The following is a 27,367-nucleotide window of genomic DNA, read 5'->3' on the forward strand; positions in this document are numbered from 1 at the left end:
TGAAAAATCTAGGTTTACACCTTATTTCTCTGCATAAAGCAAGCTCTATCAATAGATTCAATCTGTTCTATCCTATCTTATGTGATTCCAATGATATTTTGAACTTTCTCCTTTCCCCTTGAATATCTTATTTTCTCAGTCCGAGACACAGCTAGAAATTGGGACTTTACACACCAATTTTTTTTCTGCATCTTGCAAACCTAGACAAACCTCCCTTTTGCAAACAACTGTTTATCAATAATGGTAAAACAAACATGAAACACCAAGTATTGAGTGCTTGTGACATATCATGCTATAAATAGGCTATGATAAAACAGATATAAAACGTAATTTACCTTTTTGGATCTCTCATTACAGCAACATCAACAATTTCCCCCCATTGCTCAAAATGGGATTTTAGTGTAGCTTCTGTAGTTTTGTAGTCAAGACCTCGAATAAAAAGCTTCCTGAACTTCTCAGACTCCCTGTCCATCCAGACATCACCGCGAAACCTTTCGTATTTCATGTTGATTGGTCAGGAACTAAAATAGTCATAAATTATTACAAAATATTTGCATTTGATTTAGCATTCACTATACTCAATATAGTGTAGTGACTCATATGCAAGATCTCATGGTCAAACACCTGTGTGTACATTTCCTTTGGGTCATTTATTATGGTGAGCCCCCCTCCCTCCACCTGAGAACATTAAGATATTTTCCTCTGCATAGCCATTCAACTAGAATGTTGTCATACAGAATTATGCCCAAGTGTCAATATGGGGTCCACTTTTGGGATTTAAATTGAACTTGCAAGTGAAAAGAATATTAAAACCAATTTGTAAAAGGTAATTTTTCCCTTTTTACCACAATCCTAGTTAGAGTAAAAGTGAACAAATCAATGGATATCTTTTTGAGTGAAGCTCCTAAAGGGACTAAAAAGCAAGTTATTTTGTTGCAACACAAAAAAAGCAACCTTCACAAGAAATGTGAAATGAATAATTTTCATTTTTAATAGATTCCCATTTATACACCAAATGTGGCAAGAGGAAAGTTTCATTATATACAATTGCTTTAGTTTTATTCTAAAGTTATTACCGTCAGTGCAGGAGTTTTGTTTTATAATGTTTGTTTCTTATTTATTTTATTGTTTATATTTTTTGTGGTGTTTTATTTGTCGTGACATTTTACTTATGATGTCTTAAAAAAAGTCTTAAATTGTTGGTTTGTAATTTTTTCCACTGAGAGAGGCTCCTGGATGTGGGGCCGAAATATTCAGAGTATTTTTATTTATTTTTTTAGTTAAAGTGTAGTTTATATACTTTATTTTTGTTCACTGCTTTATAGACATTAAACCCGTTTTTTCTTCAATCAATTTTTCTTTCATAATTCAATAATTGTTTCTGGGGTAAACAACATTTTGAGTCCTTGATGGGGCCCCAAAACACAAAAAGCCCATGGTAACCAAAAGTTTAAAAATATATTTCTGCAAAAATTTGTCAAGTGAGGAAAAAAAAATACCATTCAAGGTCCATAGCAAAACCAGGACAGACAGACAGACAGACTGACAGAATTTGCAATTGCTATATGTCGCTTGGTTAATACCAACTGGAATCACATGTCTCTGACATAAACGTGACGGCAAATTTTTCCCAGCAAACGTGAGAAACGCTTATGCACTGCATAATTAACTTTTGAAAATATATTTGAATAATGTTCAATCCAAGATGGACAAGGTATAATATCACTAGAACTTGTATCTGGAAACTTGGCAGAATTGATCACTTTTTGCCACTCACTATTACTTTTCAGAAAAGTTTAACAGGAGTACCAAACGGCAAGAAGATGGCGTTTATATTCGAGTTCCATCTTTTGTTTTAGATCAAACACAGTACCCCGAGTACTGTGTACTTGGGGTACAAAAGAGTATAAAGGGCATACTCTTTAGAACTTTAATAAAGGTTTGTATAAGTATATACTTAAAACTAAGTATATGAGTAAAAGGTCAGAGTAATCATTTAAGAAGAATAGATTTTCAAAAAATTGTATATAAAAGAAGGCAAATAACTATATACTTATTTTTTATCTAGCTAGTATAGACGTATAGTATAGATGGTCTCTGAATTTTGAGTTTGAATCAGTGGAATGGCATCAATTTTTTTTCAAGCATTTACTAATAAAATGTTGATAAAAAGTGGAAACTCACACAACTTGAGTTAACCAACAAAAAAGAATGCAACAAGAATATTACTTCAGAATTTCTCACATTCTCAATACCAACCAGTCACAAAATATATGTTTTTACATAGTGGTTGTATATATTTGTCCATAAAATTGTCTAAACTGTTATATATACCAAAGAGGAATTTAATACTTATTTTGATACATGCCATCCAATAATATTTCTGCAATTAGTTGTTTATAAATGAAAATTTTTACTAGAAACTTCTCTTACTTAATACTAAATCTGAATCAGATTTCAAATGTTGTGGTCAACAGAAATATTGAGATTTAAACATTTGAGTTGAATATTGAAAAGCCTCAAGATTTTTAAGTGACCAATCTATACCTATAAAATGCAAAGATAACAAACACATAATTAATTGTTTTTTAAGGAGATTTTGACTCGTATACTTATTTTTTGACACTTAGTAACATGCATCTTTATCAGAGTTTATATTTTTATGACAATTTTGGTCTGTATTCAAATATTTTAGGATGAATAGAAGAGGAAATACTAATAAGAGCTCTAAACTGACAGGACTAGCCATTATAAACATTCACCAAAACATTGAGGTAGGCATTGACCATCTAATAAATAGATATGGCAGGAGTAGAAATAAAGAAATAGACTTTTTCTTATAAAATTGGGAATTATATAATTCTAGTAAAATATATTGACCCTTAAAAGTGGAAAGATACATTACATTGTTGTGAAAAGTAAAATTTTGTTTTGTAAATTTTTGAGATTTTATCAAAGTTGACACTGTTTATTAGAACACTATTGTTAAAAAGAAACAGAGATTAGTTAATGCTTTATTGCCTATATTTAAAACCCTCATTTGAAACGTTTTCTATGCATTTATATCTCTTTGTTCTGTTTTTCTTGTTACAACCCTAAAAGAACTAGTATTTAATGTTTAATATATCTTTTATGAATGTACAAGTTGTATCTTTATTGTCACTTTTAGTCTTCATTACTATCATAGTAACTAAGCAATGACACAAAGCTAGGTGACATGCTAAATGGTTTGACCTGTACAAATTATAACAAAGAGTGCATGACCCCAAAAGATGTTTCAAGACCAATTTTTTTTTACAATAAAAAGCTTTAATTACTTGCTAGGTGAAACCATCTTGGTCAAACCAAGAGTAAGAAGTTTCAAGTGATGTAAATGTTCTTTTGTGGCATTTGTTTGAGGCCTTCAACCATTTTGGTTGCTCTTTGTTGAACTCTTTCTAGCATTTCTTTGTCCTTCTTGAAGTAGGGTGACACCAGGGACAGTTCCCTCTTGGTCCAGGTGAACTAGATCCTTCAAGTTCTTCATGGACACACTTGGGCATCTGCTGGGGATAGTTCTTCTGATCATTCCAAGATATAAGAGGGCATTTGATGGTAAACATTTTGCATGGATGCTGAGCTTAAATTGACAATCAACAATGACTCCAAGATCTCTTTTCAGAGACTGCCAAAAGGGGGTTACTTGAAGATGGTACTGCTTATGCGTATTGTGAATGCCAAAGTAGATCACATGGCATTTATCATTATTAAAATAAAGGAGCCATGTATGAACCCAATTCCCAAGAAGAAATGTATAATGAGTTGAAAAGACTTGGTCCAAGAATGGTCCCCTGGGGAATGCTGCTTAAAACAGTTGCAGAAGAGGAGAAATGAGGGACACCTTGGGAGTCATGAACTCTTACAACTTGTGTTCTTTCTGAAAAGAAACTTTGCATCCACTTGATAATACCATCATCAACAGCTGCCATTTTTAGTTTGTTGAAAGGGAATTCATGATAAACCCTGTCAAATGCTTTTGAGAGGTCCAGGAGCTCCATGTTGACAGGTAAATCCTCATCCAACAATGATGTAACATACTCATATGTCCGTATTAGATTAGTATCAGTGGTTCTTAAAGATCTGAAGCCATGTTGAGTGGAAGTGAGAATGTTGTTAATTTTCCCAGTGCTGAATTAGAGATCTGTTGAAAAACCTCTTGAGCACCTATGCAACTGCAGAAGTAATGGTAATTTTCTGCTTGATCTTTGGGGCATTTTGTGGATTGGTGTGATATAGGATGGTTTCTCATCAGACAGTATTTCTCTAGTTTGTAGGGACAACTGGAAGAGTCTACACAGGGGAGAACTGAGAACATTTCAGCAATTCTTCAGAGGCCTTGAGTGTATCTGATCCCTTGGATTTGTTAACATCAAGTTTATCAAGGCTAGCTAAGACCATTTTTTAGTAACTGTCAATTTAGCCATTGGATCAAACATTAAGATTGATGGTGCTACAGGGATAGCCTAGTTAGACAAGATTGGATGGTGAAAGCAGGCACAGACTGGATATTTAATACATTCGTTTTACCTACTGGTTATGAGAGAGATGTAAAATTAAACCTATATTTGATCCCATATTTTAGAAAAAACTCATGTTAACTTTATTATTTCCTTTGCCAGGGCGAAAAAAAACTTTTTATAAGGTTTATTGTCCATATTTTTAGAACCTAAAAACAGGCAAAAATTAATCTAAGAAAAACTAAGTTTTTCAAATAAAAATAAAAGTGAAACTAAAACTCAAAACAGCTGCTTTGCAATTTACGTAAAATATTTTTGAGAAACTGTTTCTAACAAATTTGCAAACACATATTGAAAAATATATTTGTTTGCAAACAAAGACACACACATATATATATATATATATATATATATATATATATATATATATATATATATATATATATATATATATATATATATATATGTATATATATATATACTAGCTGTTGGGGTGGCGCGCGCCACCCCAACACGTAGTTGGTGGGGGCGCTTCGCGCCCCTCCCAAGCCCCCCCCGCGCGCGTAAGTCGTTACGCGCCATTGTAGTTGTGTCGCTGTGTCCCACCTATGAATATAGATAGATATATATATATATATATATATGTTTTTAACTACGTAAAACTTGCGAATATACAACATTCTTCGCTGTCCCATTGTCTGTGCATATAAATAGATTGTCAGGTTTACCAACTCTTGAACAGGCAACATATAATTGTCCATGGGAAAAACAATCCGTATTCAGATCTATACCTCATGATTCTAATGATTGCCCTTGAACTATGTTGATGGTGATTGCTAATCGAACATTCCCTGTGTCGCCGTCGTCATTTATATATCCCCCTGTGCCCCCCGGCGTCCCCGTTGTAGTTGTGTCCCTGTGTCCCAGTCGTCATTTATATTCCCTGTGTCCCGGTCGTCATTTGTGTGTGTCTCTTTGAGTGTCCCGGTCGTCATTTATATTTCCTGTGTCCTGGTCGTCATTTGTGTCCCGGTCTGTATATACATTCGTTTTTGAATTGGTCTTTTTTTTAGTTTTTACCTTTTTTTAGCTTTTTTTAGTTATACCTCATGATTCTAATGATTGCCCTTGAGGTTTTTTCTCCTTTATTTTTCAGTTTTTTTCCTTTTTTTATTTTTTTTTATTTTTCAGTTTTTTTAGTTTATTACCTTTTTTAGTTTTTTATTAGTTTTTGGGTTTTTTTTCTTTTTAGTTTTTTTTTTGTAGTTTTTACCATAATTTTAGTTTTTTTAGTTTTTTTTTTAGTTTTTTCTTTTTAGTTTTTTTTTTTACTTTTTGCCTAGCCAAGGTTCGAGCCTGCAACCTCTCGGACCTAGAACCTGGAACATAACGCGTTACCTACTCAGCTACTCCGGGCTTGAATACATTCGTTTTTGAATTGGTATACGATGAAATAATTCAGACGTCATATGCGGACAGACAGACAGACAGACATAACACACATACAACTTATTTATATATTATATATATACTTATATCATAATTTTTGCTATTTCATTCTTAAATAAATTTATCTATGTAAATTATCAAGTAATATTCATTTAATTTGGTGGATATTAATTGCTTACATATTTGTAACTGTTTGCTTGCTGTTAATCTTTTAAAATATGAAAACTTAACCTATGAATTTAGTTATTTTAAACTTAAATGTGTAGGATTAATATCCATACTGTATTTAAAAGTGTTATTTTTTATATATGTACATAATTTTTGGCTAAATGGTACTAGTAATGTAAAAAATTCAGTGTCCTGTACAAGACTTTTTCAATGTTGTGTATGAGACCTTGACTTTTGAAAGTTAAAACATTATTAAAGTACATGTATATTATGAAAAACAATAAGCTAAGATTTAACTTAAGATTGTCAAAATTAACTATGTAGGGTTGAATAGGTTTTAAATATTCAAACTTCACAGACTTTTAAATGTAAACTTTTAATTTTGATATTTTGCATTTTTCTCTATCCTGTACAAGACCTTTACTTTTTGTTTATATTTCAATGACACAAAACAAAGATAAAAATAAAAAAAGGATAAAGATCCTCCAGAGCCATTGCTGGCGCACTGGGTGTTGAATTGGCATTTCAGTTGCTGGGTGTTTTTACAGGGACAAGTAGCAAGCACCCTTGTTGCAGCAGGGATGGAACCCTGGGCTCCATATTGCCAAGCAGAGCATCAATCCACTGTGCTATAACAGGTTACAACAAAAGATAGAATTTATTATTTGCCACACTTCATTCAGTTATCAAATAGGTAATTAAAAATTAAAAAAAACCTGTCTGAATGTCCTATACAAGACCTATGGAATAGTTTAATCCCAATTTATGAGGTTTCAAAGATCTAAAAATATATTCCTTAAATTTAGAAAACAATTCATTTATATGGCTTAAAAATTCTTCTCAGATAATAGGAATTGTATTTTCAAAACTAAAATCACAGAAAAATAAACTGAAAACCAGAACTTAAAGTATATATTTTTTTTTTTCAATTCCAATTGGTATAGACCTGTCAAGTAGGCAAACTTCTAAGCCTTAGAAATCAGGAGAGGGTAACATTGTAGCCCAGCAATACCTTCCCAAAGTATACTTTTGGCCCTGGATTCATTACTGGAAGTTTCATTTTCTCAACCTAGCCTCTTTCTAAGATAGCCAAAAGTAGCTTGTCTAGATTTCTATCAATATAAGTTATCTGTTAAGGCCTTTTTAAGGGCTTAAAAGGGACTTTGCCCCTGAAGCAATTATTATAACCTATGTGGAAACAGCATAAAAAAAGCATCAAGTGATGTGTTCAGTTTCTTCATTGCTAAATTAAAGAAGAAAGAAAAAAAATTACCCAATTTCTAGGTATTATGATGTAGATTTTATATTGATTCAACACTTTAAGTGGTGATTAGCTGTTTAAGTACTTGGAATCTTACCCAAAAGCATTTAATTGTTTAGCAAGTTTCCTTCAGAAGAGGTAAATAACTAAATATTAACCAGATTTAATAGCAGTCAAGGTAAAATTTGGTGTAAATATATGACCATTCCACTACATAAGGGGACATGTCAAGAAAACAAGTCTTACTTTATAATATGGAAAATAATCAAGTTGACATATTTTGCAGTGGGAGAACCTTTATCATTGCTTCTTTCACTGTTGAATAATTTCTTTAACAAAATAATGAAAAATAAACATAGATTCGCCTCCATTTACCCATTTTCAAATAGTCTACATATAAAGTTAAACACAATCACTACCATACACCAAAAAAATATTAATAGGCATATATTGATGCACTAGGTTATGTTAGATTAGCTAGATGGCTCTCGGGTGTTTGTTTTATAAAGAATTTTCAAAACTTGGAGAATAGACACAAATATGAAAACATATATTTACAAATATTATATTTGATAATTATACTGCTTTGGCAGTGGAGTATCTAAAGCTTTATCTTTTCTTCAATTATTGTCATTTCTTTATTTAAAAGGTTTAACGCCTTTCAGATATTTTGAAGTTCCTAGACTTATGTCTAAGCCAGATCCACCAGATCCCTATCTAGAGGGGAGCCATGCTAAGCCTAAGAGTAATAATGCCATGTCTCCTTCTCAAGTCACTAAGCCTGCAAAAAATGAAAACGATAAAACTGAAAAGGCCACGGCTAGACAGCCATCAAGACCATCTACATCTGGTGATGGCACAATGATTTCCGTGGGTTCACCTCAGTGGAGTGAACCAAACTGTCAATTACCAGATGATGAGAACCATCTGGCATGGGATGACTTCCAAGTAGTTCAAAAACTCAAGAAAAAGAATAAAAAAAGAGAAAGGTTGATGGTCCCAATCTTTCTGTACCAACAGATGAGTCAACAGCTCCAACCCCCGTTATGAATTATCCATTCCAATGTTTGCTGTTGTAATCTCACCCGTCCAGAAAAATACCAGTTTCAAACCCCTATAATTTGAACCAAAAAAACATATTGACTTTTTGAGGATGAACATTTTCAAGAAGTTAAGAAAGGAATTCAACCTATTCATTAACAGAAATGGAGAAGCTGAAATATTTGCCAATGATGCAGCCTGTCTGACCTCTCTGCTGGACTTAACACATATTGGTAATATGAAAGTAACTTCTAAGCCAAAAGAACAACTGATTCAAAAAGAAACTAGACTGGCCATTTATAATATACCCAGTTTATATACAGACAATGACATCCAAGAAGGTCTTACTGATAGTTCCCTTTTATCTTACCCACTGAAGTCAATAACAAGCCTAAAAAAAAGAAATGAAAACAATGAGATAGTAGCAAGTAACTGTTCTTTGTGCATTTGAAGGAGATTATTCACCAGAAAACTTATTCTTGTTTGGTTGAAGAGTTGCCTTTAGACTCTATGATGAAAAACCCATACAAAGCAAACACTACTTGAAACTAGGGCACACACAAAAATTCTGTCCATTTGCCACTGCTGTTGTTTGTAAAAACTGTACATCAAGGGGTCACTCTGAGAGCAACTGCCATAACCCAACAAAATGTATGAACTGTGGAGGCTCACATCTTTCTGATGACAGAAATGTTTGTCCTAAATACAAACAAGGAAGTCACATTGTAAAAATAGCTCAGGAGAAAAGAATACCAGTACCCATAATTGCTAATGCTATGAGGAAAGAACCTAGTCAGCCTCATATAAACTTTGTCAATACACCTTCAAAGAGACCAACTCCAGTCCAAGAGCTGAGAAAACAACCACAGCGGGTGTGGAAAAAAATTCCTGCTACCAACTTCAATGAGACCTACTCCCTATCAACTAGTGAGCAAACCATAAGTATAGCTTGCCCTTCTTTCCACAGACTTGACCACAAAGTAGGAAGAATTCCTGCAGGTGTATCCCCCTCTCAACCCAAAAGACCTACATTCTTATCTATTAGGGGTAATGAACCTCAAAGAAGCAACATCGAACCTCCAACACCCACAATCTTAGTTGGTAATCAACTAAGAAACTTGACAAAATTTATTATTACCCAGGAGCTTATTTGATCATCAAATTATGACACACAAATGAAAAACGAACTATGTGAGAAAACACTAGAAAAGCACTTTCCAGAGTCATTGCTGAAAGAAGTTAGAGATGAATTTAAGAAACTAATTGCTATTGATGCAGCCAAAAATATTCAAGCTCCCCAATGATTAGAAAACAAACCCCCCAACTAATTAACATTGTTAGTGATATAGATAAACTGATAGTGTTACAGTGGAACGCATTTTCACTTAATAATACAAAAATGATGGAACTTTGCTCATATATTAATAAAGAAAAAGTGGATGTAATTTGTCTCCAAGAAACACATTTAAATAATCTGAAAAAAGTGTCCATACCAGGATACAAATGCTATCGAAAAGATAGAGATTCTGGCAGAAAAGGGGGTGGAGTGCTCATTTTTATAGCTGAGAAAATAGTTCACTGTCCATTACCATTAAAGCAACATGACCATGAAATAGATGTGGTAGGAGTATCAATCACTTTAAGCTCAGGAGACACTTTAGTAATTAAATCTATGTATAACCCAAAGGGGGATACTGATATATATATAATATTTTATCAACAGAAGCAGAGGGTCACAACTCCTTTATTTTTTGGTGACCTAAATACTCATAGCCCTCATTGGGAAGATATTGAACAATCAAACCGAGCTGGGAAAAATGTTGAAAGATTACTGTTAGAAAATAATCAAATAGCAGTTCTAACACCATATAATTTGCCAACATATTATAATATAAAAAATAAAAAAATTTCAACCATTGATATTCAACTAGGTCCTGCTGCTGCTGTTGACCAGGTTTCAATTAGTAGATTAACAGATCTACAAAGTGACCATTGCACTATTAAGAGTACAATCTCTAATATGACTCACCAAACTAAACCTGGAAAAAGAAAGCTTATCCACAAGAAAGGTAATTGGCCAATGTTCAGACAAATCCTGCAAGAAGCCAATTATAATTTACTTGAAGATTTTTCACAAATTGATGATAAAGTAAAAATACTTATCAAAATTATGATGGATGCTGCTCACATAGAAATTCCCAAGACAAGCCCCAACACCTGGGCTCCAACTGGCAATAAGAGAATTAAAAATTGGTGGAATGAACTATGCTCTACTGCAGTGGAAGCTAAGAACATAGCAAAAAAGGCATTTCAAAGATATCCATCAATGAGCACTACAATTGAATATAAACGTAGCTCAGCAAAAGTAAAAAAAAACATGTTTACAGGCCAAAAGAGAGGCATGGGAAAAATTTATGACTAACATAGATCATCAAACTGCAGTATCTAAGATTCACCAACACGTAAGCAAGAGAATGACACTTGATGATTGCAAATATGAAATAAAACACCAGGGTCAACTAGTAACTTCTGATTTTCTAACAGCTGATATTTTTGCAAATACATTCATGAAAAAACCTCTAGACATTGTTTTGCCAAATCCACCTGTATTTGTCCTCCCTTCTGTAGCACAACATAAGAAGTTGTTAGTGTTACCTTTATAGTTATCTGAGTTATAGACAGCTATTGAAAGATGCAACTTAAATTTAGCCCCAGGATATGATCAGATACACATCAAGTGGTTGATTGAAACACCTGACATTTTTTTAGCTAAACTCCTGGAAGTATGTAATAACGCTTGGAGAGAAGGGAAATTTCCTATGCCCTGGAAAATTGCACTTATTTACCCAATCCTCAAACCTGGAAAACCACCAGAAGATCCTGTATCTTACAGACCAATATCTGTTCTCTCTACAATGGGCAAAATATTTGAGCAAATGATTTTAAGGAGATTAGAATGGTTGTGCAGAGGTAAATCAAATAATACCCCAATCTCAGACAGGTTTTAGAAAGAGTCATAGTGCAATGGACAACATAACCAGAATAGAAACAGATATGACAGATGCTTTACAGGAGGGCGAAGTTGGTATTGCTGTATTGTTTGATTGGACAGATGCATATGGGAATGTAAAACGCAAAAAGTTACAAGAAATTATGCATAATAAAAATTTTCCACCTCTGGTGATCTCAATTATAAGGGATTTATTATGTGATTGTTCTTTTCAAGTACAGATTAATGAAATACTGTCTGTAAGAAATCAAGTTGAAGATGGTCTCCCACAAGGAACTGTCATAAGCCCTCATTTATTTACATTATATATTTCAGAATATATCAGAAGATGATCTTCTTGTGTGGAACAGACATAAGAATATAACTTTACTCCAAAACATCATTCAGGAAGACATATATGATGTGTGCCTGTTTTCTAAAGCTTTTGGACTGCCCATTTCTATACCAAAAACAAAAGCAATTGTGTTCCATAAACGACAAGTAACCCTTCCGAAACCGTTAAGGATAGAGGAGAGTGAGATAGTCTATGAGCCTTCAGTTTGGCTACTGGGCATGATTCTTGATTCTTGTTTAAAGTGGCAACCATATTTAATGATGTTGAGAATAACAATTTTAAAACAGCTAACCATCCTGAAACAACTTGCAGGATCTAAATGGGGATCTTCACCAAAGTTGATTGTTGACTTTTACAAAACATATATTCAATCTAAATTGGAATATGGCATTCAATTTCTTACAAACATTCCGGTTACTTTATTCAATACCCTTGAGACACTCCAAAATTCAGCCGTCAGAATTGCTTTGGGGCTCCACAAACATACTACAGTGGTTAAGCTCAAAGAACTCTCTGGACTACCTGCTCTGAAAGACAGGGCTACTATGCAGAGAAACTGCTACTTCACAAAAATACAAACATATGGCAAAATTCATACAGTTTTTCCCTCCAATTTTGGAAATCCTGCTAAGCCTCAACACCTACTATCTTCTTTTAGCCATTATCTAAAAGATTACCCAAACTGGAAAAGTGAACATGTGGATAGTTACCCTTTTCCAAAATCTCCACCTTGGGAAATGGTGGCTCCTGAATGTCATCTTCAGTTAGTTTCTAGAGACAAGTCACATTATTCAGATCTGTATGTCTGTCAAATCTTTGCTAATAAGATATCATCACACTTTCCTGAACATATTCTAGCCTTCACAGATGGTTCAGTAAAATCAAATTCAGTAAGGATCAAGAGCAGGAGCAGGGGTGTGTATTCCTCATGTTTCCTTGAATATATCAGCAACTCTTCCATCCCAAACTTCAATTCTGTCAGCAGAGTTATTTGCTATATATAAAGCACTTGAAACTATGACCAGACTAAACCTTTTGCCAAAGAATGTGTTAATCCTTACAGATTCAAATTCTGCAATTCAATTAATAAGAAAAATAAATTATGAGGCTCCTTATTCAGATTTAAAATTAATAAGAGATGATCTACAAAGATTAAATAAATGTGGTATTTTTGTTTGCTTCCAGCATATTCCTGCTATTATGAATCAGTCATAAAGGACTGATTCATAACGTGACTGCTCATAGGCTAGCAAATGAAGCAGCAAATATTGAGCCCCAACCAGAATCAAAATTGGGGAACCTACAAGATATTATGAAATGCTGTGGACAAATAAAGTGTCTACCATTTTGAAATTCCCCATTTTGCTCTAGAGAAGACACACAGTGGTATTATAGACTGAAATCAGGATATCTTTTTCTGAATTCTGTCTGATTTCAATGGAATTTATATCATTCACCACTATGCAGGTGGTGTTTAACAACAGAGGAAACTCCCCAACACATATTTTTTGATTGCCATTTACTTGCACCCAAAACTAATAAGATTAAGATAATTTGTAAAAAACTAAAGATTGAAGAAATGTTTGAATCTATCATCATCTTACAACTACCTCCTAACACTGAAAGGCCGATTTATAGGGTGATGATCCAAATTATGAAAAAGACAATGGAAAACAAGCTAATTTATCAATGAAGATCTACTGTGCAGAAGAGAGCAAGAGCAAGTAGGAAGAGCCATATTGGTACCAGCTGGCCTCTTGGCCTTAAACTGCTGGGGACAGGCAGCTCAAGTACTCACACTTCCCACAAACCAAACAGAAGGGAAGAGAGATGAAAAAGAAGGATTGCTAGTGCCATCTTGAAGTCAAAGGGGTGAAAAGACTGTATGCAGTCTGTATACCCTCATACAAATTCTGGAATTGGAATATTAGTAATGTGATTGAAAAACTGGAAATACAACAAAAGAAGTGAAGATAAAGATTCTCTATGGTAATAGCCTACATTTACACCTAAAATTCTAATTTAGCTACTTTTTGCTATCTTGGATAGGGCTCAGGTTAGGAAAATGAAACTTTCAGTAGTGAATCAAGGACTAAATACATACTCAGGGTAGATTTTGCCAAGCTTTTAGGTAAACCCTCTTCTGGTTTCTAAATCTTACAAACTTGTTTACTTGACAGGTCCTATACCTATTGTAATTTTGACAATACAACATTTGGTAAAATTGTAGTTACTTGACTTCTTGCTATCTCAGAAAGGGTTTAGGTTAGGAAAATGAAACTTTCAGGGATGAATCTACAGACTAAAGTATGTCCTGGGAAGGTATTTTGAAGCAACTACCTCCACTCCTTCCTCTAGAGGGCCCTGACCTTTGATGACCTTTAAAAATATGTGTGTTATAAAAGTGAAACCTTGCAAAATAGATTGTCTGCTTAATTGAAGTACAACAAAATTGTTTTCAGCTTCATAACTTTGCTCAATTCCATTTTATAAGGTTTTAAAGATATGCAAATACATTTCCTAAATTTTGAAAAAAAAAACATTGATATGGCTCAAAACTCTACTCAAATAACATGAATTGCATTTTCAGAACTAAATGCAGAGAATAAGCAACTAGTAACTGAAAATTAAGGTAAAATGTTGTTTTGTCAAAATTTCAATAGGTAGCCTACCAATTGGTCTGAGGTCAAGAATTGTGTGATGGTTAGGATATTTAGCAGAAACATGTCTCCAGGAAGCTTTGGGGTTTTCCTTGATATCCAAGGCAAGCTTTTCCTAATGTTCAGACTTCAGTTTCCTACCTGCATTAGAGGAAATGTTCCAAGCCTTTGCACACCCTGCAAATTTTCTTATGTTTTTTTGTGTTCATGTGTGCATTGCTCAGAGTTCTATCCCCCTAAGCTAACTCAGTAATATTCCAAAATAGAGACAAATTTAAATAGAATTTTAAATCTTTTTTTTTCCATCTGGATTGAAGTTTCAATTTTATAACACATGTATTTTTAAAGGTCATCATAGATCAGGATCCTCTAGAGGGAGAGAGAGTAAAGGTAGGTACTTCAAAATACCAGGACATAGTCTACTTTAGCCTGTAGACACATCCCCGAAAGTTTCATTTTTCCTTAACTAACCCTTTTCCAAGATAGCAAGAAGTCACCAAAATAGAATTTTATCCAGAATTTTACCTAGGCCAAGTTCCAAACAAATTGCAAAAAAGTTCCAAAAGGCTATTTATGATTATTCAAAATTTGAATGTAACGCCAAAAAATAAACAAGCCAAATTACACATTGGTTTAGTCCGATAAAATTAGCCCAAAACTTAAGAGAAGTTAAAATTCCGAATCGAGTGGTGCAAAAATCTAAAACACTTCTTGAAATTTACATGGACAGAAAGCAATAAATGATCTGTGTAATTTTAAAAGAGCTTTGATCAGTGGATTTTCGACAAGCTTCAATAATACAAACAGTCCCAATAGAGATTATGGCAGTTCGTATAAACAGAAGCATAATTGGATACAGTGGGGAGCTGGCTTTTCACTCCCCCGAAAATTCATTCCACTGGTCAATTTCGCACGAAAATTCCCCCATGGAAAACTCCCCCATATGAAAAATTGAGCAGCACAGAAAAAGTAAAAAATAGGTACCTCAAAATGCCGATCAGACATCTTAAGGGGTAAAAATAAACACAAGGTATTAAAATCAGTTTTAGGACATGGGCTGGTTAGCCTCCAACGACTTTTGACATATAAAAAAAGTATTTAAACTCTTAGTTTCTAATCGAACGGGCACCAAAGTTTGAACGGGCACATAGGAGAGGTTCGCGATGAGGAAAGGGAAAAACCTAATAGGCTATGTGGGTTAATCAGCCCTGTCCATGGTCCTCCTTGTAGAAGGATTTTTTCGTGTCTAATCAGAAAGTCCCTTTAACGACACGTGAAAACTGGACTCCAAGTCATTTGTGCCGGAAGCCCAGTTAGTACTACCCGTTTAGTAAGAAATAGGCCTACAATAAAAAAAAATACAGATATCGCTAATCATTTTCGTGTCAAATCTCCAAAATCCTCAGTCAGACTCGGTGTTTCTCATGTTTTCACACAGAGTGAGTGCACAATTGTATTTTTCAGCTGTATAAAATTTTCAGCTATTGTCTTGTATCACGGAATTCTGTGTCAAAGCATATTCACGGTGTCTCTCCTCTTTAGAAGGATGAATAACACCACTGAGAGTTTTCGAATTTCCATCAGAACACAAAATATGTGTTTTGATTATTGGCCAGATATTGGCCAGAAAAACTAAACTGTAAGCTGATGAGCAAAAATTGAACCTTAATAGCAGAACTTGAATTTTGTACATCAACCCCTCCACATTCAGCAAAAAAGCCCAAGCTTTGGCTGTAATTACTTGCAACCACAACTATTGGCGACTTTAACTACTTGAGACTAAGATTACTTCTGACTGTGACTACTTGTGACTACATGTGGCTGCGTTTAATTACAACTACTATTATTTTTTATTATGGCCGTAACTATCTATGACAAAGAGTTCAACTACTTGGGACTACGATTACTTGGGACTACGATTACTTGCGACTGCGAATATCACTACCGCTGCTACTACCGCAATTGTGACTATGACCAAGACTGGTGCTACTATTTGTGCTGCTACATCTACAGCTAAAACTACGACTACCCTTGCCTTTGATTACTCGCGCATGATAGAGAGATAGATGAACTTTTATTTTCACCGAAATTTTTATGGCACTGCCAAATGTCTTTAATATAGTCTCATTAATAAGCGACGCAAAAAAAAAGACAAAAACAAAGAAAACAAAACACTAATCAACCTTCCTGACTTTCGTTATACATTTTCACAAAACTAGGTATAAAGCTCTTTGCTAACCGCTGGTGGGCATAGCGTACCGGCTGAAGTTTCTCAACAGGTAGCGCAACCCTGCGCGGGAGTCGTTTTGTTGTGGATTGAGGGGGGAAAAGGGTTTTGTGGATTGGGTAGATTAGAGATTTTCTTCCAAAATCCATGCGGTTTCTCTCTTCTTTTTTCCAGAGTTTGCATTTTAGACTTTGTCAGTAGCTCTTCATACGACATTTCTGCCTGCTTCAAAACTAGCATTAGAGCTCTGCAACTGTGACTTCAAACTGCTTGTGACTGTGACTACTTGTGAATCAGATTACTTGCAACTGCGACCGCAACCACTTCTGAACACTACTTCTGCTACTACTGTGAACATTTTTGACTATGACTACTTGCAACTACTGATACTTTTGCGAATACTTGAGACTGCAACTCTGACTTCTTGTAACTGTGACAGTGACTACTTGTGACTGATACTAATCAGGACTACGATTATTTGTTATAGCTGCGAAGACTAATTCTGAATGACTACGACCCCTTATAGCTGTGACTATGACTATTTGTGAATGGTACCACTTGTGACTACTTCTAGCTCTGAAGGTTTGCGACTGCTTATACCCCTGACTGAGACCACATGCAACTCTGACTGCAACTTCTTGTGGTCCCCATTTCCTGCAACTACAACTCTTTCTGACTATGAATGCTTATGACTGTGACTATTTACGACTGCAACTACCTGTGGCTGTGACTGTTTGCAGCTGCTATTGCTTATGACTGTGACCACAACTACTTGCGACTACAAGTTCAAACATTTGAAACTGCGACTACGTGCAAAAGTGAATATTCCAACGGTGACTAGTTGCGCACGTGGCAGCAATTGCAACTGTGACTAGTCATGCTTTTTCTTTGACTGCTCAATTTTAAACGTTGGGAAAATTTTCCAAAGGGGAGCTGTCCGTAAGGGGGAATATTTGGGGGAAAATAAGGAATAGGGGTAATAAATACAGCACCATTCGATTCAACTATTATTCAACTCAGCCACTTCACTATAGCAAGTGATGATACAGTGTATCATCACTTGCCTTCAGTAATCTATGGTCGACTTTTGAATAAGTTTAAACCACTGCTGATTGGAGGCTAAGAAATTTGCTTCAAGATTAACCTGCTGTTTTCACATTACATTGCAATGCTATGTTCCATTCAAAATATATTTATATGGTGAATATATTATATGGTCCATATATATTATATATGGTCCATTTCCTCTAACCAGTCTGAAGCGCCATCTTCTTCATCATTAAGTGATTCAGGTTCCAATGAGCCCAAAATGGAGACAGATTCTTGTGTTTCATGGCCCTATCACTGCTATTCAGCTTTCGACTTTTCTTATAGGGCATTGAGAATTCAATTTCTAAAAAAATCAATGGATAATAACATGACCCAAACTCTACAAAAATATTATTATACTCATGTTTGACATTAAAAAAAAATGATTCTCTTTAAAAAAAAATTCTATAGGGTAAATGTATCTTTACCCTTTTGAGTTAAAGTCACCGCGCAATGATCTGGCTGAAGGCTTTAATAGAAAGAGAGACAGACTGATATTTGAAGAAATTTCTCTTATTTCTCGATCAGGTTTTAACTTTTCAAGGTATTATCAAGAACAGATAAACAAATAATATTAGCCCTACAACAGAAGAGTTGTAACTAGAAAATCCAATGTTACTAATTTGTTTCTTTTATTGATTAATTTTAATTACTAAATATATTTTGATCACTACTTGTTGAGGTGGTTGCACAAGTCCCTAACACAGTTCACTAACCAATCACAGAATTCCCACTAAAATACCATTCACTACCGACTTAACCTTCGATTTTATATTTGTTAACATACAAAATTGCTACAAAAGAAATAATTTTCAAACTGATAATAGTAATACCCCTAGTACAAGAAACTCATCATGTGAAAAATCAGAATAAATCACAAAAAACATGATAAAATTATAAAACAATTTCCCCTAACTTAATTAATTACGGTTTCTTAGGTCGCTGACGATACTCCTGATAACAAGTTCAGGGTTACCATTGCGCTACAATGAAACCAACTATTCTTTTAGTAAAATAATTCATTATCAAAGACAATTGTCTTAAAAAATAAACGCCAATTTAAAAAAAAAAAATTTATTCCAAGCTCGGCACATCTCATATCGTCCGACACACGCATTCTCAAACACATTATAGCATGTTTCTTCACTTAAGATTAATATAATAGTCATATCGTTTATCGTTATTGAAACTTTCAGTTCAGAAGTTTCATTTACAAATGGCCGTTAGAAATTTTTGAATTTGGTGTTGGATTGACCACTTGGGCAGCAATTACTGACCTCAATTCGTCCAGTCTCGGAAGGGTATCCCAAGCAATGCTCTGCCTCAGGGTCAAGGCACTGGCCAAAACGGCCAGTGGCTACACTTTGGACAATATCATAAATATTAGACATCAATAGTATATATATATATATATATATATATATATATATATATATATATATATATATATATATATATATATATATATATATATATATATATATATATATATATATATATATATATATATATATATATATATATGATTTTATTTTTCCCTTTTTTCTTCCAAGACAATGGAATTCAATTCAGTGGATATTCTGGCCCTATGTCCAAGGGCCGTCTTCAGCCCAAAGTTTATATATATTAAATTATCTTAATATGTCTTAACTGAATTGCTGGCGATATAAAAATTTTAAATTATTTAATGCAAGTCCCATGTTGACAGCCTAATGAAGATACGTTACTCACACAGTATATAAATGCGTGTTATAGCCGTATTCTTATAGACACCTATAGATGCATTTTGCAGAAGGATAGACACGATACACATTTTCAAAAACAGAATCATGCAAGGGTTTATAATCTAGAGAAAAGGATCCCAGGAAGGTCCCTGGGGCCCAACTTCATCTCTCTAGTCCCTATTCAATTTAACTGATCGATGAATTTTCTTTTTTAAACTTACATTTCACTTTTTTGCCGATTTTCTTTCTCCTCTAGATTTGCTCGTTTTTTTACCCTAATTTCTGTTTGTAGTACTTGAGCCAACGAATTCTAATATAAGCCGCAATATTTCATTAGTCATTAATCATTAGTAAATAAATTGTCATTTATAATCTTTTTTCATTTTTTTTCATTTTTCCTCTAATTATTTGTCAAATAATTTTTTTTGATGAGACATAATTTTTTGTGTATTTTTGTGTCTTTTACGTCTGTTTTGCGTCACTAAGATTAATAATTTACCTTATAAACTGTATTTTTCATTTGACAATAGGCGTAAATTTGGCAATTATTGCTTGTGAAAGTCGTTTCTAAAATAAAAACAGATCTAATCTTATTGTACCTCCCATATATAATGATTTTTTTTTTTACTTTTTTCATATCATGATGATTCAGGCATCATTTAGGAATTAATCTTACACATGACAAGACGTTAATCATTTAATATTTTTGAAATGCCTAAACTGAGTCAATATTGATTATACACCGTCCTCGTTATACAGAGCAGATGATCATAGCGTGCAGAAAACCTAAAACATCGAGGCCTATCCAAATATTGTATTCAGGTGACATAATTACAAGAACATTACTTTCAACTTGTACCATTCTAGTCGGTTGTTGACGTGCGAATTCTAAGATCAATGTGTCAAATGGACTGAAGCGTGGTGTGAATGATTGAGATATGGATCGATGCAATGGCGTTCAGGCGTATTAATATTGATAATTAACAATTAAACATTTGAGACCGTACCATTCTCTAACTGACCCCTCAACGATCTTTTCCCGAACGAAATTCCGCATGTCAATTTAAGAGGTCGGTACGAGAGGGAAAGTAGGCAGGAGAGGGAAAGGAGGATCATGAAAGGAGGAGCAGAGGACTCCACCATGTCCACCTATGCACTAAAATGCTTCTATATATGGCCTTCTTATTACAGATAAGGATGGATCATACAACTTATTAAATAAAAAAACAAGTTTTTTTAATTGAAAGTAAGGAGCGACATTAAAACTTAAAACGGACAGAAATTACTACGCATATGAAAGAGGCTGCTTCCTCCTCAACACCCCGCTCTTTACGCAAAATTTTGACTCTATCTCTCAACTTTACTTTTTAAAACAGTAAAAAACTTTAGCGTAAAGAGCAGGGTGTTGAGAAGGGAGCCACCCCTTTCATATACGAAGTAATTTCTGTTCGTTTTAAGTTTTAATGTCGCTCCTTACCTTCAGTCAGAAAACTTGTTTTCTTTATTTAATTTCTATACGTTTTTGAATTAATGCATGTTTTGATTTTGGCTCTCCGCAGACGAATTATTAAAACAAAGTTTCCATATTTGTTTTTTTTTGGCTAAATGGTTTTCTCATAGTTTTGATCGAATGATTTTGAAAAAAAGGAGCGGGGAAGGAGGCCTAGTTGCCCGTCAATGTTTTGGTTACTTAAAAAGGCAACTAGAACTTTTAATTCCTTACGAATGTTTTCATTAGTAAAAGATATGCGTAACTTACGAGTTAGCTTAAGTAACGAACTTCTGTATTCGTATGTTTTTATTACTTGCAAATGAGGGGGTTCATCCCCTCGTCAGTACCTCGCTCTTTACACTTAAGGTTAAATTTTGTCCCAATTCCTTACGAATGACCCCTGAATTACAAAGGCCGTAGAGTAAATAGTTGAAATGACTAAAAATACTTTAGTGTAAAGAGTGAGGTATTAGGGGGAGGTGAGCCCCTCATGTGTGTAAAAATTTCTGTTCGTTTTAAGTTTTGATGCTGCTCCTTACTTTAGTTGAAAAAAAGTTTTACATATTTATTTTTTCATTGTTTTTTTTTTTAAATAATACTAGAAAATCCTGCGCTCCGTTCACGGAAAATTTTTCCCCCATGAAAAATTCCTCCATGGAAAGTTCCCCCAACACATCCCCCTCTTGTCAATCCCTCCCCCAACCAAAAAATACCCCTGAAGATATCTGTACAATGCCCAATAACCATTACTATATGTAAGCACTGGTCAAAGTGTGTAACTTGTAGCCCCTCCCACGGGGACTGTGGGGGAGTAATTTGTCCCCAAAAATATACGTATAAGGTTTTTCGACGATGATGAATTAAATGGCTATCTCAGAACTTTGATCCGGTGACTTTGGGAAAATAATTAGCCTGGGAGGGGGCCTAGGTGCCCTCCAATTTTTGGTCACTTATAAAGGGCACTCGAACTTTTCATTTCCGTTAGAATGAGCCCTCTCGAGACATTATAGAACCACTCAGTCGATACGATCACCCCTGGGAAAAAAAAATAAACACGCATCAGTGATCTGCCTTCTGGAAAAAAATATATAATTCCACATTTTTGTAGATAGGAGCTTGAAACTTCTACAGTAAGGTTCTCTTATATGCTGAATCTGATCGTGTTAATGATGAATGAATCTGATGGACGATAGTTAAGATTAGACGATAGTTAAGATAAGAAGGGGGGTGTTTCCCCCTATTTTCGAAAATAAGGAAAATTTTTCTCAGGCTTGTAACTTTTGATGGGTAAGACTAAACTTGATGAAACTTACATATTTAAAATCAGCATTAAAATGCAATTCGTTTGATGTATTTATTGGTATCAAAATTCCGTTTTTTAGAGTTTTGGTTACTATTGAGCCGGGTTGCTTCTTACTATAGTTCGCTACCACGAACTGTTTGAAAAGTGAAATACCAGCCAAAGCACCTGTCGGATGCCGAACACAAAAAGAAACATATACTGTGTTATGAGTATCAGAAACCAACAGTCTGTCATTGTACAACAAAAAATTCAGATACACTAAGTGTGATGTCACATGCTTGTTTTTGTATTAATGATTGTCTAAACGTTGTGGACACTTGCCAACTATTTAAAGTAAAATATGTCCTTTGAAGCAGGAAAAAAGGAGTTTACTTGAAAAATTAGAAATTCATCACCAGCAAATGGCTGCAGACTCTTCGGTGACACCTCTTTTAATGCTTTCGATTCTTCCAAGTTGGATTCGGTATCTTCTCTCGGTTCTCTGCTGTCCGTAGGCTTGTCTTCCGACAAAACTCGTTCGAAAACAAGAGAAACTAACTGACGTACTGTGGCCCTCGCAGTATTAGCGACAGTCTGGTTCCACGATTGAAATGCAAGTTAAAACATATAACGAGACACTGAAAATGAAAACAAACGTTTAATTGTAAATTTTCAAATGGTACAATATAATTTCCCTGAAAAAAGGGGTTTTAGTAACTACTTCCTGTTAAATTATATTTTCTGCACTATACAACATGGCTGAAATGTATTATTTATCGAAATCTTGCTTAGGGTAAGAATTTGAACTCCTACTACCATAAACAGCTCATCACAACACTTTGGCACTCGAGGTCAACACAGCTACATCTGCTACTCTTCCACCGAATTTCACTCAAAGCTTCAGTGAAGATGGAACAGAGGGGAATATTTCATGGACGGAGAGCCAGATTTACCGGCATTATTTGAAAAACTATCAAAAATTACATGTACAAAAAGGCTTTTTAACTGAAAGTAAGGAGCAACATTAAAACTTAAAACGAACAGAAATTATTCTGTATAATGAAGGGACTACCCTCCTCCTCATTGCCTTGGTCTTTACGCTAAAGTTTGAATGTTTGTTCTATTTTTTTAAGAATGGCCACAGAAACACAAGGGCCGTGATTAGAACATGAAGCTTTTTTTTTAAAGCGTTAAAAGCTTCAGTGTAAAGAGCAAGGTATTGAGGAGGAGGGCAACCCCTTCGTATAAAAAATAATATCTGTTCATTTTTGGTTTTAATGTATCTTCGTAATTTAAGTAAAAAAAAACTTTTTTCATTCAATTCAGGCTGGACGCAGTTATTTGTTTTAGAAATGGGTTAATATTTGCGGATGGGTGAGTTTCAGGAAACTCAAAATCTAGCAAAGCTTATGAAAATATATAAGACACCTGGCTAAAGTCTTAACAAATTATTTATTTGGGAGGAGAGAGGGGACATTGAGAGAGCCCCATTTTCCCTCTTCACACAAGCATCCCCCTCTATGCTTAGCAGGGCGTGAGATTATACTAAAGACTAAGCTCCTAGCGCATACTTGGAATACTGATTTTAAAAAAAAATGCTTACTTTTGAAAGTGTGATACCATGGGCAATGCCACTTGTTGTTAGCAAGAGTGTAACTGTTTTTAGAACATGAACCTCTTCGATTGTCCCTTCTGTTAACATCCATAATTTATCACTCAAATGTTTAGCGTTTTTCTCATCTAATAACCCGTTGACGGTAAGTTTCTGGATGGCACTAAGACATAACTAAAAACAAATTAATTGACAATATTTAATCCTTACCTTTAAAAAACATGCAACAAAACTAAAATTCTTACTCAAAAATGAAGCTAAAAGCCTTATGAAACTAGCATTGTAACAGGTAAAATTGGTCATGGATAAAATGAGGGTAATGTCAGCCTGCGGACAAAAAGAAGCGAAAATGATACAGACAAAAAAGAACAAAAAGAAATGAAAATGATAGAGGGACAAACAATAAAAAAAATGATAAAAATGACAAAAAAATGATAGAGGCAGATATGTCGTTACGGACTTTCCCCCAGCTGTCTTCAGTGCTCAAAAAAGAAGAGAAATTAATCTTTTTAATTAACTCTTAACTATGCAGGTGATACGCTGAATCAAACAAAGCAAAAAAAACAAGCCTGAATAAATGAAAGGCTTATTTCATCAAAGTTGAGCAATAAATTAACTTTGATAATTTTTGCCTGAAAAGGGCTAAGGTTTGGGCTGTGAATTCCACAGAGCATTTTGCAACGGCACCGACTGCAGACGATATTTCAATCACGAGAAAAAGTAGAGGAAAACAAATCCAATCTGTTAAACAGGACTTATGATAAATCTTTCTTTTTAAGTTTATGTTTATTCTAGCTCTACTTAGAATTTAAAAAGATGGAAAATATAAATTAGCAAGTTTTGATGAACTGAGTAAAATGGAGAAAATAGGGGGGCCAAGTCCTTAACACCAGCCCATAGCCTATTTTGGTTCAGCAATTGCCTACTGGTGAATGGAATTTTGGTAAAGCTTTAGTTTCATCACAAGCTGTCGAAACTGAAAACTGCTGTGAAGTAGCATTGTTTCCATCGGTGTTACAGGGTTTGAACCCTGCCCCCTACCTAAAGTTTTTCTCCGAGTCGTAAAATCTTAGCAAAAATGCATATAAACAAATTTTAGATTTTTTGAAGTTTATTTGTAACAACCCCCCCCCCCCCCAGCAAAAATCCTGGAAGCACCCTAGAAAGCATAAAATTTGCTGTTCCATTCTGTTCCCCATTTCTTTAGTCTCATAACAACACACAAGCTGTAACCACATTACTTTGGAACCCTTTGTAAAATCATTTCCTGTCTTTTGTCAGAGCATATTTCAAAACTGACTTGAAAACAATGAGATTTTTATTTTACCCATGTCTTCACTATGGCTTTTCCAAGCGAAGTCACCCGGTTTTTTTTTATTTTTCTGGTAGCTCTAGTCTCATTGATGCTTTTTTAGGCTCACAAGGCTAATCAGTCACATAAGGTAAGATATTTATTTCAAAAAATTCCTTTCACAAGGCCCGAAGGGCAGAGTTCGCATTTTGGAGTCTTTAAAACCAAAAAAAAAGATCATAAAAAAACACAAGAACTAAATACTGGCGAAAATGCCAAAAACAACAATATTAGAATGGCAAAACCATTCATTAGTTAAAATATAAAGCTGCAAAATTTCAGAAAGTTAAAAAGGTAAAAACTGATAAAACTAAAAAAAAAGAATGGAATAAAATTTACATTAAAAATATATAAAAAAAACTTATAAAATGGGAGAAGGAAAAAAACAAGCAAACGAATACTTGAAGTTAGCTTGCATGGGACGTCAAATCAGGTGAACGAAAAGATATTTCACTCGGCCGACTTGGCCTAAAAAGGCCATAATGAAGACAAGACTCTACAAGCTCTGACAGGTTTAGCTTATGATATTGAGAAATAAATTTGAGCTTCTTTTTTTTCTCAAAAATTTTTTCTTAGTTTTACTTTATTAGCCAAATTAAAAAGTACAATGAAAGTATTTAGTCCCACAGCTTGGGACACAAAAATCTCACCCTCTCCTATAACAATCGAGTTTAAGGTAAGTAAATTTCAACACGTACTCTTTTTACGAAAATATTCATTACCAACACTAATAACTGCTTTTAATTGAATTTGAGAATTTGTCTCCATCTAGAATGTTTTTGCTTGATCATAGATGAACAAATCTTGAGATACTTAAATAAAGTTTAAACAAAACAACACGAGAAACAACCTTGTCACTGTTTCTGTACAGCTGGATTCTATGAACAGAAACTGTTATAACTATCACCAACTACGTATCAACAGTATCAATAACTATAACATATCAACTGTTACATATAATTCTATTCAGTAAAAGTTAGCTACATTCTATGTAGCAGATAACTGACCTCGCTTTTTTCTCTGCAGTATGATTCTATCAACAGAAGCTGTTTTAACTGTCATCAGCTACATATCCACTGTAAATACCTATAACTTTAACGTCTCAACTGTTACATATGATTCTATTCAGCAGAAGCTACTGTAACAATAAACATTCAACAAAACAGCATCAGAAAATAACTGACCTTGCCATTTCTGTCTCCAGTAGAATTCTATGAATATAAGCTATCATAGCTATCATCAGCTACATATCCATTATAACCATTTATAAGTGTAACATGTTAACTGTTACATGTGATTCTATGCAACAAAAGTTGTTGCAACTAGATATTTGAATTAAACAGCAAAGAAAATAACTAACCTCGCCGTTGTTTCTCTGTAGTATGATTCTATGGACTGAAGCTGTTGTAACGACCAATGCATCTATGTGTCTAGTTGATTCAAAAAACTTCACTCCACCAGCCATGATGCGATTGGGAAATATAATTCTTACCGAATTATTTGACAGGTTACAGCGTAGAGATTCTTCAACAAAGTGTACAATGTTACCATTGATATGCCTGAAATTATTTAACAAAAAATATCAGTCTAACAGTAACTAAATTGTGGAATATCAAGGAACATGTGTAATCACACCAAGGGGTATACTTACGGAGTGGGGGGGGGCGTTTAACTTGAAGGCTACCCGTCCGAAAAAATATCTTTATAATAAGTACTCTACTTATCATAATTGATATGTTTATTTAAAAAAGAAAGCCCCATAAATTACTAATTTGCTAACATGTTGCAAGAAATCCAAATTTCTGGCTATGTTCAGCAAAGTGCTGAATAGCCTTTGAATAGATTAGGGGAGGCGCAGCAAGAGTAGCTATGTTGGCCTCAAACAGCTTCATGCTGCAGGAAGTTATTAGCAGTCGTAAATTTTCTCTCTATCAATAAATAGTCAAAATATTGCATGAACATACTGATATTGATAACACGGCTCATCTTGCATTTTATTAATGAAAAAACGATCTACAGATTTATTTGAATATATTTCCTTAATGTCAAATTTCAAAACAAATTCCCACTGTTGATTTCAAAATGAGTTTATAGGTATGTACGAAATATTGGTTTTTACTACTTATTGTAAAAAACACATATATGCAACATCTTACCAATTTTAGAAAAGA

General features: G+C 34.3%; 1 protein-coding gene across 10 annotated transcripts in view; it reads right to left on the minus strand.

Annotated features, from left to right (window-relative positions):
* Positions 1-302: 302 nt before the first annotated feature.
* Positions 303-27,367, minus strand: part of LOC136033189 (protein MON2 homolog) — a 57,711-nt gene continuing 30,646 nt past the window's right edge. For 2 of the 10 annotated variants that reach the window (XR_010618879.1, XR_010618883.1), the window contains 4 exons: positions 26,557-26,755; positions 23,837-24,019; positions 22,627-22,871; positions 306-521 (listed from right to left, as the gene is read on the minus strand). Coding sequence is in view for 2 of the 10 variants with exons in the window: in XM_065713894.1 (XP_065569966.1) it covers positions 22,788-22,871; positions 23,837-24,019; positions 26,557-26,661 (372 nt within the window). In the remaining 8 variants the exon portion in view is untranslated. Of the gene's footprint in view, positions 522-17,790; positions 18,040-19,676; positions 22,872-23,836; positions 24,020-26,556; positions 26,756-27,367 lie in introns of those variants that run through there. The other 8 variants (XR_010618885.1, XR_010618886.1, XR_010618881.1 and 5 more) reach the window with 7 other exon arrangements.

The sequence above is a fragment of the Artemia franciscana genome, chromosome 11, assembly GCF_032884065.1.
Source record: "Artemia franciscana chromosome 11, ASM3288406v1, whole genome shotgun sequence".
In the NCBI taxonomy this organism is placed as follows: domain Eukaryota; kingdom Metazoa; phylum Arthropoda; class Branchiopoda; order Anostraca; family Artemiidae; genus Artemia; species Artemia franciscana.